This window comes from Sinohyriopsis cumingii, chromosome 6, assembly GCF_028554795.1.
Source record: "Sinohyriopsis cumingii isolate HCF-2022 chromosome 6, ASM2855479v2, whole genome shotgun sequence".
NCBI classification, from domain to species: Eukaryota; Metazoa; Mollusca; class Bivalvia; order Unionida; family Unionidae; genus Sinohyriopsis; species Sinohyriopsis cumingii.
In genome coordinates this window covers 7,283,236-7,300,657 of record NC_142966.1, presented here as the reverse complement: position 1 = coordinate 7,300,657, position 17,422 = coordinate 7,283,236, and the positions used below count along the sequence as shown (strand labels likewise).

The window sequence follows — 17,422 nt, the reverse complement described above, 5'->3', positions numbered from 1 at the left end:
CTGTTTACAGTAAGTACCATCCAAAATACAGACAACTATATACAGTAAGTACCATCCAAATACAGACAACTATATACAGTAAGTACCATCCAAATACAGACAACTGTATGCAGTAAGTACCATCCAAATACAGACAGTAAAGAAGAGTGACATGAAGCATTGAATCTCACATGATTAGTATTATTAATAAGGCACTGGTGACTGGAATCTCAACCAATGGCATCAGTGATTTTCTTTCTGTTTATTTCTGGCAATCCTCAGATTGTAGGTCAAGCTCCCCACCCTTGCTTGATTTTGATGAAAACAAATGACATGTTTTATTATATGTACAGAGTAACCCCGCTATAACACAGTAGTTGGCAACCATAGAACCCAGCCTTGTTATGGACCGAACAGTGTTATAAGCGACCAGGTCAGTTAGCTGAAGAAAATAATGTATGTACCCCCAAAAATTTGTGTGGGGCGGGGTAGGTAATAAATGTGGGTACAAAAATATGTGCTTCATTGGCAGTCACCATCTTAAATCGATGCATATTAAAAGAGAAATACACCTGTAGTGAAAACAGAGAAGGTATATATAATATTTTACTTGATTCAGAGAACCATGCATTGGTACATATATGTATATACTGTTTATATATGCATGTCTAATGTATAGCATGAATAGAGTATCAACACCGTGCACTCACCCTCGAATCTCATCACATAGACCAGTTTCCACCAGTTGCCTTACACAAATACCAGTTTGATACATTACATCATGTGCTGTAAATGATGTCATAATTATTTTACTGGAAGGAAATTTTTTCAAATGCTAATTAATTTAGTTTAATGATGAAAGAAATTATTATTCCTAACAATTTAGATTATTTAGTGACATGATATTATCAAACCAATGCTTATTGTTTGAATGTGCAGTTTTACTTCACTGACATTTACGTTAACAGCCATCACTGTTCCTTTCCACTTATGCATGCAAAAGTGTCATCTGCTGTAAAGATGAAAGGCATTTCAGTTCAACTGGTCACATTTCAATGATGGAATTTTCCTTTGTTTGGATTCAATACTGATATGATTGACAGAGAAGAAATGGTGACTTTAATCTTGAAATAATTTGATATAGTGAATAACTCTCCTCCACATTACCAGAAGAGCTGTTTGCAGCTCCCTTGAATTGTAAAAAACAAGGCCTGGTATAACCTTTCATTTACTAAAAAATGATTTTAAACCTGCAAAACTAAACAAAACTATTAAATATACAGTAGAGATTGTATCAAGGTAACACAAGTAAATGTGACAATTTTAGATAGCTTCATTATCAAACCTGCATGAAATTTAGATTGCAAATACAGTCTAATTTACCCATCATCCCTGATATTCTGTTTTATATGATGCCACAAATATTCATGATTTCTTAAGAGTTGATTATAAATTGAATTCATCTATTCAGCAATCACCTTAACCTGAGTTGCCCAGCCCATTTTGGGTTTTGTCATTTTGCAATGAAAAGTTTAATCCAGGCCTGTGGGAAAACATTAATGAAAACAAGATACCTTAAATTTTTTAGTGCTCTGTGGTGCTGACTAAAATTAAGTTAATAATAATAATAATAATAGATTAATACAGTACTTAATCTTTGAAAGCTCACAGTGCTTTACAATAATAGAATACTAAAATCAAAGCAAGAACACTGCACCTTTTTGTCTAAAGAAAAGTAAAACTTATATGTGTAGTAAGAATGTTGTGGAAACAATATAGTTGTATACAAGCCTAGCATCTTGTTGAAATAATTTTCTTTATGAAGCCATAATATCAAAGATGTTATTGTTATGGGGTTTAAAGCCATCTTTCAGCACAAGACACATACATGGCAGCCAGTATAACTAGTGGAGGAAGAACCTGGGAAAACCCCGGGAAGCTACTGACACCCACATTGGGACAGAGGTGAGATGGCTGTGATCCATAACAATAAGTGCTTTAGACCATTCAGCTGCTTGTGGCCCCTAATATCACTGTTGTTAGCAAATGGCAAAGGGACCTAGTTTTGGTCATTTTTACCCAGACTGGTTAACTGCAAATTATCTATGAAGATCCAGTTTGGGCAAGCTGAGACCACAGTTTTCTTTACCCAGCATGTTTAGTGGCAAACATTTATGTATTGGATAAATGAGAACAGACTGTATTTACTTTATCATTTGTAGTCATAATAGTCCTTATGTATTTGTATTTACTTTATCATTTGTAGTCATAATAGTCCTTATGTATTTTATATTCTGACACTAGCAGAAAACAATTTGGAAAATTGATTTTTTAAAATTTATTACCATTGTCTTCTTTTATACAGGGGTTCTGATGGGTTGAGTGCAGGGGATATAAATATCACAGCCTGGCTCAATGAAACCAGCATGTCGATGGTTGACATGCAAAGTGGTCAGGTATGATAGAGTTCTGTGACCTTTTCCCTCTATGCAGTCTTACATTTTAGTGTGCATCTTACAGCAAATCAAACTATCAGTAATCTTTCTCACTATCCTAGGCTAAGGTAGTAAAACCTTGGAATCCATTCATACATGCATTTCACTTTTTGGAGAATCAGTGAAAATGGGCAAGTGGCTAGAGTCATAACAAATACAGCAAGAGAAGTATGATGTTTGACCAGTGTTAGTATCCACTGTATTGTATAAGAACAATGACATTACAGTCTTGTCAGCTATAGGACATATTCAAAGCAGCATGTACAATCATTAGTTCAATATCAATTTCATACATTGCCATCAACGTGGAAGGGTAATATAGTGTCACCTTATCTGATCTTACAGCAATACATTCATACATGACAGGCCAAGTTTTATATTTGAGGCAATTTTCTCAGGTACCAAAAGTCCAAGAGCCAAGTACCTGTGTATGCAAATATGTTTTAGTGAGGACTACACATATCAACCAAATTTAATTCACTATTACTGTTACCTATATTTTGTACTGAGAAGTAGATTTGTTAAGATATGTTTTAATTCAGTTTCTCAGGGATTATTATATGGGACACAGACAACTAATTCATTTTCTGTAGATCATAATGTTGATGTTTTGCCAAATTACTGTATTTTAGTGGCAAATTGTGCTTGCATACTACGAATGATGTATGCAAGAAGAAATTTCTAAAATGATGTAAAGGATATGCTGTATGATTTGTTTTGGGGAAATATTCCCATGTAGGTACTCAGCCTAGTGTGATCACTTGCATCCAGTCGTACCTGTGGAGCAACAGCAAAGAAATCAAATGGTGTTTGGTTCAGGTCTACTATTGCATGCAATTTATGCTTATATAGGCTATTCTGAAAAAATTCATCCCTTTTATTTTTCAGTGACCTCCATATTATTAAAATATGGTGTATAATGTTCCACATAGGTGGGTTCCATAGCAAATAAAATAATTGCCTGTAACTATTAGTCACATATTTATGCAACTTTGTATATAGATATGTATTGGTCAGTACATCATCTTACCTAAAGTTGGGTGCTGTGACCTATATTTCATGCTTCATTTGCTTTGGCTAGGTATATCTCTGGGCCACTGTGAGCGTATTTTCATGCTCCAGTATTTTTCGTATTTTGCATTTTGGTCACTTTCTAAGTTGACAGGCTTTCAATGGTGATCGGAAAATGGAGGGAGAAAAGTAGGTTTGTTCCTGACTGGGAAAGACATTTAATTTTGCAAATACTAATCAGCGTTAGGGAAAATGGAATTTTACGCTGCCACATTATTATCAAGAAATGCATTACCTAAATCAAAATTAAACAGCTTGCAAGTTGCAGAGATCTTATTTAAAGTTTTGGAGGTTACAGAAGTCTATGCTAAGTGGAGGTATAATAGCTGTATGTATCATTTGGATGCTTCCCCTAAACATTTTGTATAATTAATCCAAGTGCTCAAATGATTAGATTGATCAAGTAGACTGGTTACCCCCGTCAGTTCCATATCAATGTATTTCCTCATGTAGGAACTAGACTAGCATCACAGTGGGCCAAGCTATTGTCTGTGATGTTTGATCTTAATAAGTTTCAGAGAAAAATAATACAGCTTATGTTTCTCAATTCCCCTTTTCCTACATAAATCTAACAGTCAAGCATTGTGATAACTATATTTGCTTATTATGTGGTAGTTTCACTGAACTGGGTGTTAAACATTATCATCAGTTTCTTCCCTATATTATTTCTCAGGTTTACCTTTTGCTATGTAAAGCTATCAGTGATGCAGTGTGATAAATCATTGCTTGTTGTTTGGTAGATTTGCTGGAACTTGGTGTTGAACATTACCATCAATAATACCTTTTGCCACAGCTCTCACACCCAACTTGCCTATGCAGTGAATTTTATTGTCAGACAATGCTAAAATACATAGAACACTGCTGACTGCTCAATGCAAAACAATCCCATGATGTACTTGATAAGAACTACATTAAATGTACAACTCATTGTCAGATTACATTGACAGTAGCTGTTAGTCCCATGCTGTACTCGATAAGAACTACATTAAATGTACAACTCATTGTCAGATTACATTGACAGTAGCTGTTAGTCCCATGCTGTACTCGATAAGAACTACATTAAATGTACAACTCATTGTCAGATTACATTGACAGTAGCTGTTAGTCCCATGCTGTACTCGATAAGAACTACATTAAATATACAACTCATTGTCAGATTACATTGACAGTAGCTGTTACAGCAACAACCAAATGTAAATGGATTGTAATAAAAACATTAATTCATTGTTTTTATACAAAGGTATATCATTTTTAAGGGCTTTAAAAATCTCTTTGTCAAATTGAAAACACTTTTCAAAAGAAAACAAACTTTCTGCATACCAGCATATGTAGTTCAGCAGAGTGAAGTCAAAATTTTTTTCCATAAATTTCAATTTGTAGGAATTTCACTTGTTACACTTGCTTCTAGTGATATATCTACTTGTTTAATACTTTATATCCGTTGCTTTAGTACATGGTTATACATCTAATTTAGATGTTATGAGAGAGTTTCAAAATTGACGGCTACTTGAATTTAAAAATGCTAACTTTTTGCAGCCAAACTTCTGTTGATTCTCTTTAGAAAGGGTCATAAGTGAGCCTTGATAAAAGCAATTTTATCCAGGAAAAATATCGGAATAGACATGGAAATTTGTGTTTCAAAAAGCAAGAGGACCCTGAGTTGAGTACATTACCCAACCCCATCATTGCTAGAAATGGACTTCACTACCTCCCAAATTCAGCACTCCTGGAAAAACTTAAACCTTCATCTTGCCCAAATATTCACAGTATAGTCACCAAAGTGATTATCAGTGGGAAATAACTCTTCTGGAAAATTATAATTATCTCCATTAATTGCATTGATAGAGAAAGAAACATTATCATCTTTTCATATTCTCGTGCATTCTTTGCCCATAGAGATTCAGCTTGACATGTAGATGTATCTTGATGAGTACAGCATGAACCTACAAATATTAAGTCCCTGTGACTTATATTTTGCAATTCAGTGACCTGATTTATGTTTTGTGTTTACGTCAGTTTCTCTGACATTATTGGTCATAGAATCATACAGTTTTTTATGTAGATGCATATTGGTCAGTGCGACATCATCCTACTAAAAATAGGTCACTGCGACCTTTAGTTTATGCTTCAGTGACATGTTATGTTCTGCATTTGGGTCAGTATCTCAGACAAATTGGCAAAGCGGCATGCAGTTTTGTGGATGTGTCTTGGTGAATCCTGCAACAATCTTCAAAAATTAGGTCACAGTAATCTACATTTCTTGTTTTAGTGAATTGTTTTAAGCTTTTTATTTATACCAGTTTCTCAGGCCTGATTTGCCACATGGTCATGCAACTTTGTAGCAGTATCATACCAATATTTGATTATTGTGGCTGATTTGATGCTTCAAAGACTTATGGTAAGTGTTGTGTTTAAGTCAGTTTTACAGAAATTATTGGTCACAGAGCCTTGCAACTTTGTGGGTGGATGCATCTTGGCAGCTACAATGCCACCTTACTAACACTATGATATATGTTTCACACCTTGGTAACTTGTAAAGTTTTCCATTTACGCCAGCTTTGTATGCACTGGTGGCTCAAAAATTGTACAAGAGAGGGGTGACAGGGCATTAGTGTTCAATGAGCATATTTTTAGTTTTGTTTCTGTCATATTTGGATGCAAAAGTTGCAAAATATAGGTATTCTTTAGTCATGAATTAGATCCCTGGCCCCCCCCACCCCAGCGCTTTTTGTGAAACATGCCATGTGGTGCTGCTTGTATTACACAATTGATGCATACAGTTTTCTTAGTTCCATATCAGTAATTTTTAGGACTTTTGTTGATACTGAAGATACATTATAAATAGTTATTCTTATTGCTGAAACAGCAGCAGAAATTGATGATTTAACTTTAAGTCTGCCTATTATCCCCATGATGATTTAACTTTAAGTCTGCCTATTATCCCCATGATGATTTAACGTTAAGTATGTGTATTATCCCCATGATGATTTAACTTTAAGTCTGCCTATTATCCCCATGATGATTTAACTTTAAGTCTGCCTATTATCCCCATGATGATTTAACTTTAAGTCTGCCTATTATCCCCATGATGATTTAACTTTAAGTCTGCCTATTATCCCCATGATGATTTAACTTTAAGTCTGCCTATTATCCCCATGATGATTTAACTTTAAGTCTGCCTATTATCCCCATGATGATTTAACTTTAAGTCTGCGTATTATCCCCATGATGATTTAACTTTAAGTCTGCATATTATCCCCATGATGATTTTAAATTTAAGTTTGCGTATTATCCCCATGATGATTTAACTTTAAGTCTGCATATTATCCCCATGATGATTTAACTTTAAGTCTGCGTATTATCCCCATGATGATTTAACTTTAAGTCTGTGTATTATCCCCATGATGATTTTAAATTTAAGTCTGCGTATTATCCCCATGATGATTTAAGTTTAAGTCTGCATATTATCCCCATGATGATTTAACTTTAAGTCTGCGTATTATCCCCATGATGATTTAATTTTAAGTCTGCGTATTATCCCCATGATGATTTAACCTTAAGTCTGCATATTATCCCCATGATGATTTAACCTTAAGTCTGCGTATTATCCCCATGATAATTTAACTTTAAGTCTGCGTATTATCCCCATGATGATTTAACTTTAAGTCTGTGTATTATCCCCATGATGATTTAACTTTATGTCTGTGTATTATCCCCATGATGATTTAACTTTTAGTCTGTGTATTATCCCCATGATGATTTAAGTTTATGTCTGCCTATTAACCCCATGATAATTTAACTTTAAGTCTGTGTATTATCCCCATGATGATTTAACTTTAAGTCTGTGTATTATCCCCATGATGATTTAAGTTTATGTCTGCCTATTATCCCCATGATCATTTAACTTTAAGTCTGTGTATTATCCCCATGATGATTTAACTTTAAGTCTACATATTATCCCCATGATGATTTAACTTTAAGTCTGCATATTATCCCCGTGATGATTTAACCTTAAATCTGCATATTATCCCCGTGATGATTTAACTTTAAGTCTGCGTATTATCCCCGTGATGATTTAACTTTATGTCTGTGTGTTATCCCCATGATCATTTAACTTTAAGTCTGCATATTATCCCCATGATGATTTAACTTTAAGTCTGTGTATTATCCCCATGATGATTAACTTTAAGTCTGTGTATTATCCCCATGATGATTTAACCTTAAGTCTGCATATTATCCCCGTGATGATTTAACTTTAAGTCTGCGTATTATCCCCGTGATGATTTAACTTTATGTCTGTGTATTATCCCCATGATGATTTAACTTTAAGTCTGCGTATTATCCCCATGATAATTTAACTTTATGTCTGCCTATTATCCCCATAATGATTTAACTTTATGTCTGTTTATTATCCCCATGATGATTTAACTTTAAGTCTGCGTATTATCCCCATGATAATTTAACTTTAAGTCTGCGTATTACCCCCATGCTGATTTAACTTTAAGTCCGTGTATTATCCCCATGATGATTTAACTTTATGTCTGTGTATTATCCCCATGATGATTTAACTTTATGTCTGTGTATTATCCCCATGATGATTTAACTTTATGTCTGTGTATTATCCCCATGGGGATTTAAGTTTAAGTCTGTGTATTATCCCCATGATGATTTAAGTTTATGTCTGCCTATTATCCCCATGATAATTTAACTTTAAGTCTGTGTATTATCCCCATGATGACTTAACTTTATGTCTGTGTATTATCCCCGTGATGATTTAACTTTATGTCTGTGTATTATCCCCATGATGATTTAACTTTATGTCTGTGTATTATCCCCATGATGATTTAACTTTATGTCTGTGTATTATCTCCATGGGGATTTAAGTTTAAGTCTGTGTATTATCCCCATGATGATTTAAGTTTATGTCTGCCTATTATCCCCATGATAATTTAACTTTAAGTCTGTGTATTATCCCCATGATGACTTAACTTTATGTCTGTGTATTATCCCCGTGATGATTTAACTTTTAGTCTGCGTATTGTCCCCATGATGATTTAACTTTATGTCTGTGTATTATCCCCATGATGATTTAACTTTAAGTCTGCGCATTATCCCCATGATGATTTAACTTTAAGTCTGTGTATTATCCCCATGATGATTTAACTTTAAGTCTGTGTATTATCCCCATGATGATTTAACTTTAAGTCTGTGTATTATCCCCATGATGATTTAACTTTATGTCTGTGTATTATCCCCATGATGATTTAACTTTAAGTCTGTGTATTATCCCCATGATGATTTAACTTTAAGTCTGTGTATTATCCCCATGATGATTTTACTTTATGTCTGTGTATTATCCCCATGCTTTCAAAAACATGGACATTGTGATGGATAATGAGATGAATAATGTCTTCATACTCCTGCTACACTTCTAAAACTACACCTCTAAAGCTAAGCAAATGAAACTTTGGTCATTATTTGTCCTTTGGGTGTAAAGTGTGTATATGCTTGGTCTCTTTACTGGTGCTTGGTCATGGGGTCATTTGGTCATTTGGTCTCATTTTGCATAAATTTTGAATAATTCCTTAGTTGTTTTGGATCACATATCAGAATTTCCATACTTTTATGTGATCAACGATCCAGATATCAATGCATGTCTAACTGGAAACCTTGATTATGTCCTGGGATCTTTCCCTACTCCACTGGGGACATATCCCGTGGGTCATAACATAGAAACTATTGAGTTCCCATCTTAACACCATATGACTATACATGTACTCAGCTTAAATTTACAGATTTATTCATGTAACTGACATTGATCCTGGTAAACATCCAAACAATGTTTAGAAACATTTACCTACAGAAATTGCATTCTGAACCAAAAGGCATTATTCTTCCAGCTGGATTATTGTTCAGCTGTGTGTGTAAATTGTGCAACATCTCTACTGGATAGGATTTAAAAACTTTTGAAAATGGTGGCAGGTGTTATTTTAGCTGCTTCTATTTTTCATTCAAAAGCATTTTTTTTAGAACTAAAATGGCTTACATTATATAAAAGGATTAATTTTCACAAGTCATTTCTTGCATATCAATGTCTGCATGGTACTCCACCAGATTATCTGCAGAATTTATTCATGCCTTACTCAAAAGTTTACAAGTTGAGGTCAGCATCACTTGGAAAACTTCATCCACCCAAAACCAAGAATGGAACCATTTAAGAAAACCTTCCAGTAATGTTGTACAATTTTTTGGAATAAGCTTCCACTGCATGCAAAATCTGTGTGGTAATGTTTTTGGGAGCAAGCTTTCATTGCATGTAAAATCTGTGTGGTATGGTTCTTGGGAACAAACTTCCACTGCATGTAAAATCTGTGTGGTACTGTTCTTGGGAACAAGCTTCCACTGCATGCAAAATCTGTGTGGTAATGTTCTTGGGAACAAGCTTACACTGCATGTAAAATCTATGTGGTATGGTTCTTGGGAACAAGCTTCCACTGCATGTAAAATCTTTGTGGTGTGGTTCTTGGGAACAAGCTTCCACTGCAAGCAAAATCTGTGTGGTATGGTTCTTGGGAACAAACTTCCACTGCATGTAAAATCTGTGTGGTATGGTTCTTGGGAACAAACTTCCACTGCATGTAAAATCTGTGTGGTACAGTTCTTGGGAACAAGCTTACACTGCATGTAAAATCTGTGTGGTACTGTTCTTGGAAGCAAGCTTTCATTGCATGTAAAATCTGTGTGGTATGGTTCTTGGGAGCAAGCTTTCATTGCATGTAAAATCTGTGTGGTATGGTTCTTGGGAGCAAGCTTACACTGCAAGCAAAATCTGTGTGGTATGGTTCTGTTGAACAAGCTTCCTCTGCATGCAAAATCTGTGTGGCAAAGTTCATGGGAACAAGCTTCTTCTGCATGCAAAATCTGTGGTATGGTTCTTGGGAACAAGCTTCCACTGCAAGCAAAATGTGTTTGGTATGGTTCTTGGGAACAAGCTTCCACTGCATGCAAAATCTGTGTGGCAAAGTTCATGGGAACAAGCTTCTTCTGCATGCAAAATCTGTGTGGTATGGTTCTTGGGAACAAGCTTCCACTGCATGCAAAATCTGTGTGGTACTGTTCTTGGGAACAAGCTTCCACTGCATGTAAAATCTGTGTGGTACTGTTCTTGGGAACAAGCTTCCACTGCATGCAAAATCTGTGTGGTATTGTTCTTGGGAACAAGCTTACACTGCATGCAAAATCTGTGTGGTATGGTTCTTGGGAACAAGCTTCCACTGCATGCAAAATCTGTTTGATACGGTTCTTGGGAACAAGCTTCCACTGCATGCAAAATCTGTGTGGTATGGTTCTTGGGAACAAGCTTCCACTTCATGCAAAATCAGTGTGGTATGGTTCTTGGGAACAAGCTTCCACTGCATGCAAAATCTGTGTGGTATGGTTCTTGGGAACAAGCTTCCACTGCATGCAAAATCTGTGTGGTATGGTTCTTGGGAACAAGCTTCCACTGCATGCAAAATCTGTGTGGTATGGTTCTTGGGAACAAGCTTCCACTGCATGCAAAATCAGTGTGGTATGGTTCTTGGGAACAAGCTTCCACTGCATGTAAAATCTGTTTGGTACGGTTCTTGGGAACAAGCTTACACTGTATGCAAAATCTGTGTGGTATGGTTCTTGGGAACAAGCTTCCACTGCATGCAAAATCTGTGTGGTATGGTTCTTGGGAACAAGCTTACACTGCATGCAAAATCTGTGTGGTATGGTTCTTGGGAACAAGCTTCCACTGCATGCAAAATCAGTGTGGTATGGTTCTTGGGAACAAGCTTCCACTGCATGTAAAATCTGTTTGGTACGGTTCTTGGGAACAAGCTTACACTGTATGCAAAATCTGTGTGGTATGGTTCTTGGGAACAAGCTTACACTGTATGCAAAATCTGTGTGGTATGGTTCTTGGGAACAAGCTTACACTGCATGCAAAATCTGTGTGGTACGGTTCTTGGGAACAAGCTTACACTGCATGCAAAATCTGTGTGGTATGGTTCTTGGGAACAAGCTTCCACTGCATGCAAAATCTGTGTGGTATGGTTCTTGGGAACAAGCTTCCACTGCATGCAAAATCTGTGTGGTATGGTTCTTGGGAACAAGCTTCCACTGCATGCAAAATCTGTGTGGTATGGTTCTTGGAAACAAGCTTCCACTGCATGCAAAATCTGTGTGGTATGGTTCTTGGGAACAAGCTTCCACTGCATGCAAAATCTGTGTGGTATGGTTCTTGGGAACAAGCTTCCACTGCATGCAAAATCTGTGTGGTATGGTTCTTGGGAACAAGCTTCCACTGCATGCAAAATCTGTGTGGTATGGTTCTTGGGAACAAGCTTCCACTGCATGCAAAATCTGTGTGGTATGGTTCTTGGGAACAAGCTTCCACTGTATGCAAAATCTGTGTGGTATGGTTCTTGGGAACAAGCTTCCACTGCATGCAAAATCTGTGTGGTATGGTTCTTGGGAACAAGCTTCCACGGCATGTAAAATCTGTGTGGTATGGTTCTTGGGAACAAGCTTCCACGGCATGCAAAATCTGTGTGGTATGGTTCTTGGAAACAAGCTTCCACGGCATGTAAAATCTGTGTGGTATGGTTCTTGGGAACAAGCTTACACTGCATGTAAAATCAGTGTGGTATGGTTCTTGGGAACAAGCTTCCACTGCATGCAAAATCTGTGTGGTATGGTTCTTGGGAACAAGCTTCCACTGCATGCAAAATCTGTGTGGTATGGTTCTTGGGAACAAGCTTCCACTGCATGCAAAATCTGTGTGGTATGGTTCTTGGAAACAAGCTTCCACTGCATGCAAAATCTGTGTGGTATGGTTCTTGGGAACAAGCTTCCACTGCATGCAAAATCTGTGTGGTATGGTTCTTGGGAACAAGCTTCCACTGCATGCAAAATCTGTGTGGTATGGTTCTTGGGAACAAGCTTCCACTGCATGCAAAATCTGTGTGGTATGGTTCTTGGGAACAAGCTTCCACTGCATGCAAAATCTGTGTGGTATGGTTCTTGGGAACAAGCTTCCACTGTATGCAAAATCTGTGTGGTATGGTTCTTGGGAACAAGCTTCCACTGCATGCAAAATCTGTGTGGTATGGTTCTTGGGAACAAGCTTCCACGGCATGTAAAATCTGTGTGGTATGGTTCTTGGAAACAAGCTTCCACGGCATGTAAAATCTGTGTGGTATGGTTCTTGGGAACAAGCTTCCACGGCATGCAAAATCTGTGTGGTATGGTTCTTGGAAACAAGCTTCCACGGCATGTAAAATCTGTGTGGTATGGTTCTTGGGAACAAGCTTCCACGGCATGCAAAATCTGTGTGGTATGGTTCTTGGGAACAAGCTTCCACTGCATGTAAAATCTGTGTGGTATGGTTCTTGGAAACAAGCTTCCACGGCATGTAAAATCTGTGTGGTATGGTTCTTGGGAACAAGCTTCCACTGCATGTAAAATCTGTGTGGTATGGTTCTTGGGAACAAGCTTCCACGGCATGTAAAATCTGTGTGGTATGGTTCTTGGGAACAAGCTTCCACTGCATGCAAAATCTGTGTGGTATGGTTCTTGGGAACAAGCTTCCACGGCATGTAAAATCTGTGTGGTATGGTTCTTGGAAACAAGCTTCCACGGCATGTAAAATCTGTGTGGTATGGTTCTTGGGAACAAGCTTCCACTGCATGTAAAATCTGTGTGGTATGGTTCTTGGGAACAAGCTTCCACTGCATGTAAAATCAGTGTGGTATGGTTCTTGGGAACAAGCTTCCACTGCATGTAAAATCAGTGTGGTATGGTTCTTGGGAACAAGCTTCCACGGCATGTAAAATCAGTGTGGTATGGTTCTTGGGAACAAGCTTCCACTGTATGTAAAATCTGTGTGGTATATAATGAGCATGTTACTAATAGATTATAATAGAATTTAACATCTGTAATACTAAGGGCATGTTTATGTTACTAATAGATTATAATAGAATTTAACATCTGTAATACTAAGGGCATGTTTATGTTACTAATAGATTATAATAGAATTTAACATCTGTAATACTAAGGGCATGTTTATGTTACTAATAGATTATAATAGAATTTAACATCTGTAATACTAAGGGCATGTTTATGTTACTAATAGATTATAATAGAATTTAACATCTGTAATACTAAGGGCATGTTAAACTAAGAAGTAATTTTCTATTTGTATGATGAACATTGTTATATTTTCATCTTAACAGGACTTGAAGGAAGAATAGGCCTTCACTAAAAATGACTCACCTTTCATAAAAATGTATTGTTGTTCTTATTATTATTATTATTCATTAGGTCTCTAACTTTGAAACTGTTGATATTCTACCATGTAATCTTATGTACACTTAATGGTCAAGAAAAGACAAATTTGTTGATGCAACTGTCATAGGTTTTTTAATTCACCCTTACCCCTCAAGCGAGTTAGGCCATTGGTCACATCTTGGAAACTGTTGAGATCCTCACCCTGTATACATAAACTGGAAAAGGAAAGGTAGATATGCTGCTAAGATTGGGTCCTGTATCTGACCTTGACTTCACTGACAAGTGGGTGGAGATGCAGCGGGAAGGCTTGGTTATATGTATTTTACAAACACACAGTTCAAGTTTTTCATTGCAGTAATGGATCTGTTAGTACACTGTGCATGTACAGATTATGTAATGCCAAGAATGTTAGTAAAACTTAGCAGTATGTAAAAGATGGAATATCATGAACAGAGCACCTTCTTGAATGTCACTATATGGTGGATCATTTGAAGCATTTTTATATCACCAACTTAATTATCATCAAATTTCAGTCAGAGAGACTTTACACTCTGACACGTACACATAAACACACACTGTACTCTTCACATTCTGTGTTGTTTTTATTTGTGTGAGATGAATATTATTTTACACTGTAGGGTATAAATGCTGTCCCAGATGGAAATGAGGTATATTATTGTACATTGTAGGATATAAATCCTATCCCTGAAGGAAATTATACTATTTTACATTGTTTGATATAGATGCTATCCCTGATGGAAACAATATTATTTTACATTTTATCAATGCTGTCCCAGATGGAAACAAGATATTATTTTACATTGTAGGACAGATATGCTCTTCCAGATGGAAATAGGATATTATTTTATATTTTATCAATGCTGTCCCCGATGGAAACAAGATATTATTTTACATTGTAGGATAGAGATGCTGTCCCAGATGGAAACGATATTATTTTATATTGTAAGAATGAGATGCTGTCCCAGATGGAAACAAGATATTATTTTACATTATAGGATAGAGATGATGTTCCAGATGGAACGACAGTCAAACGAGCACAAAGTCAGACAAAAAGAATTGACTCCTTGAGACCTGTTGGTGATAAGATGACCATGAGGACATTCCGTTTTGACACCTCTAATGATGGAGTCAAGCTCCTAGTTCATGAATATATGGTTGAAAGCAAATACTCTTTTGAAATTCCTGTGAAACTTCTGTAAGATTTTAGTGTGTATGTGTGTGTGATTTGGATTTTTAATGTAGCATTAACAATTTTCCAGTCATACTGCTAAGATGTCTGCATTGTAGCAGTTTTTAGTGATGTCTAGCACTGGGGCATAATGCCACAAACATGCAGCATCATGACCCACCCAGTCACATTATCCTGACACAGGCTGACCAGTCCTAATACTAACCTGTTAATACTGATCACCAAGCGAGGCAGCTGCTAATACCATTTTTCAGTAGATATGTAGTTTGTGGCATCTCCACTACATGCTCTGCATGCTCTCTCTCTCTCTTGCTATCGCTCTGTCTCTCTCTTCTCTCTTCTCTCTCTCTCTCTCTCAGACCCAGACAGTTTTACATGTATATGTTGATCTATTCTATATATGTATGATTTTGACTCCCTCTCTCTGTCCCTGTCTCTATCTTGCTCTCTCTCTCTTGTTATCATTAAGCTTAAAGAATTTAACCTGGGAGGGAGAGATTTGCAAGTGTGCATTAGTAGTCTTAATAAAGTGTTATGATCAAGTAAGTATTATTGAAGAAACATTTTCTAATTGGAAAATTGTTTTCTTTCCTGTACTTAGGCTTTCATAGTTCTATCCTTGTTATTAAGATTGTGCACAATCCACAGAGAAGAAAGTTGGCAAATTTTTGGTAATATGTAAATAAAATGATATGATTACATTTTAACATACTTTGAATGAAGCTTTGTTTGCTTTTTCATTTTAGTTCAGTGTTTCTGACTGTTTTATGTAGATTTTATCCATGAAATTTTATTGACACAGTTAAAATGTTTACTGTAAGTAAACAAGGCTTTGTCTGTGTATTTGTTTACCAGTTAAATGAGGTTTGTTATAATGTATTTGTTTCCCAGTTAAATGGGGTTTGGTATGTGTATTTGTTTACCAGTTAAATGGGGTTTGGTATGTGTATTTGTTTACCAGTTAAATGGGGTTTGGTATGTGTATTTGTTTACCAGTTAAATGGGGTTTGGTATGTGTATATGTTTCCCAGTTAAATGGGGTTTGGTATGTGTATTTGTTTGCCAGTTAAATGGGGTATGGTATGTGTATTTCTTTACCAGTTAAATCGGGTTTGATGTATTTGTTTGCCATTTAAATGGGGTTTGGTATGTGTATTTGTTTACCAGTTAAATGGGGTTTGGTATGTGTATATGTTTCCCAGTTAAATGGGGTTTGGTATGTGTATTTGTTTACCAGTTAAATGGGGCTTGGTATGTGTATTTGTTTACCAGTTATTTGGGGTTTGGTATGTGTATTTGTTTGCCAGTTAAATGGAGTATGGTATGTGTATTTCTTTACCAGTTAAATCGGGTTTGATGTATTTGTTTGCCATTTAAATGGGGTTTGGTATGTGTATTTGTTTACCAGTTAAATGGGGTTTGGCATGTGTATTTGTGTCACAGTTCAAGTGATCTCATTAGACCTTTGTGCCATTTATAATATTCTTTTTTCATGGTTTTGTCTGTTTTATCATCATACATGTTTTTCAGTCTGAAATAAAGATAGATTATATAAAATACGTATACAGCACCTAGTATGGGTTTCTCTTTAAAGTTAAGTTATGCCATAACTTATGAGGATCTGTAAGTTCTTTACGTATATACATGACTTTTATATGTTACTTTTTATACCTTTGTAGGAAATTATACATAGACGAAGAAAAAGAGAGGATTTCTCTGTTCCAGGATCTAGGAAAAGTAAGTACTTCTTGTGCCTATCCATAAGAATAGTAAAATAAGGGAGTATGGTGCTGGGCCATAAGGGTCTTCCATCTCCAAAGCTTAATGTAAGGTTTATCTTTGCAAGTAGTTCATAGTATAATATTTTTTGAAAAAAATTACAAATATTTTTAAAAGATTCATGATATGAATACCACACTGCATAAATTATTTATTTATAGGCTTGAGTTTGTTTGGGGTTTTTTTTAGTAACATTTTCCTGCAAGTTTAAAAAAATTAAGTAACCTGCACAGTTAAGTATCTGTTTTTAATTTATTTAGTGCAATTGCTCTTATTGCATGTGAAACTTGCTCATTGTTGCAAATACATCAAGGATGGGTTAGGTATTCAATGCATTCCTTATACTAATAATTATAAACTGACCTGGAAATTGCCCCAAACTGTATTCAGCAGTGATGACTTTTTCAAAATTTGATGCCTATTCTAAGATTTATAAACTCAAATGACATAATCATGTGTTCATTGTATTTAGTTGTATAGTACACTGTAAATGTCTTGCAGAAGATGAAATCTTGTGAGGGGACACAATATTTTGCATCTTCATTTGTGAGTTTGTTTACTTGTACATTCA

General features: G+C 36.0%; 1 protein-coding gene across 3 annotated transcripts in view; it reads left to right on the top strand.

Moving 5' to 3' along the window:
* The window catches only part of LOC149796326 (inositol polyphosphate-4-phosphatase type I A-like), a 127,039-nt gene that overhangs the window by 37,468 nt on the left and 72,149 nt on the right, over positions 1-17,422 (top strand). For all 3 annotated transcript variants that reach the window (XM_089960982.1, XM_089960981.1, XM_089960983.1), the window contains 3 exons: positions 2,345-2,435; positions 14,879-15,078; positions 16,752-16,809. In XM_089960982.1, coding sequence (XP_089817108.1) covers positions 2,345-2,435; positions 14,879-15,078; positions 16,752-16,809 — 349 coding nt within the window. The remainder of the gene's footprint in view (positions 1-2,344; positions 2,436-14,878; positions 15,079-16,751; positions 16,810-17,422) is intronic.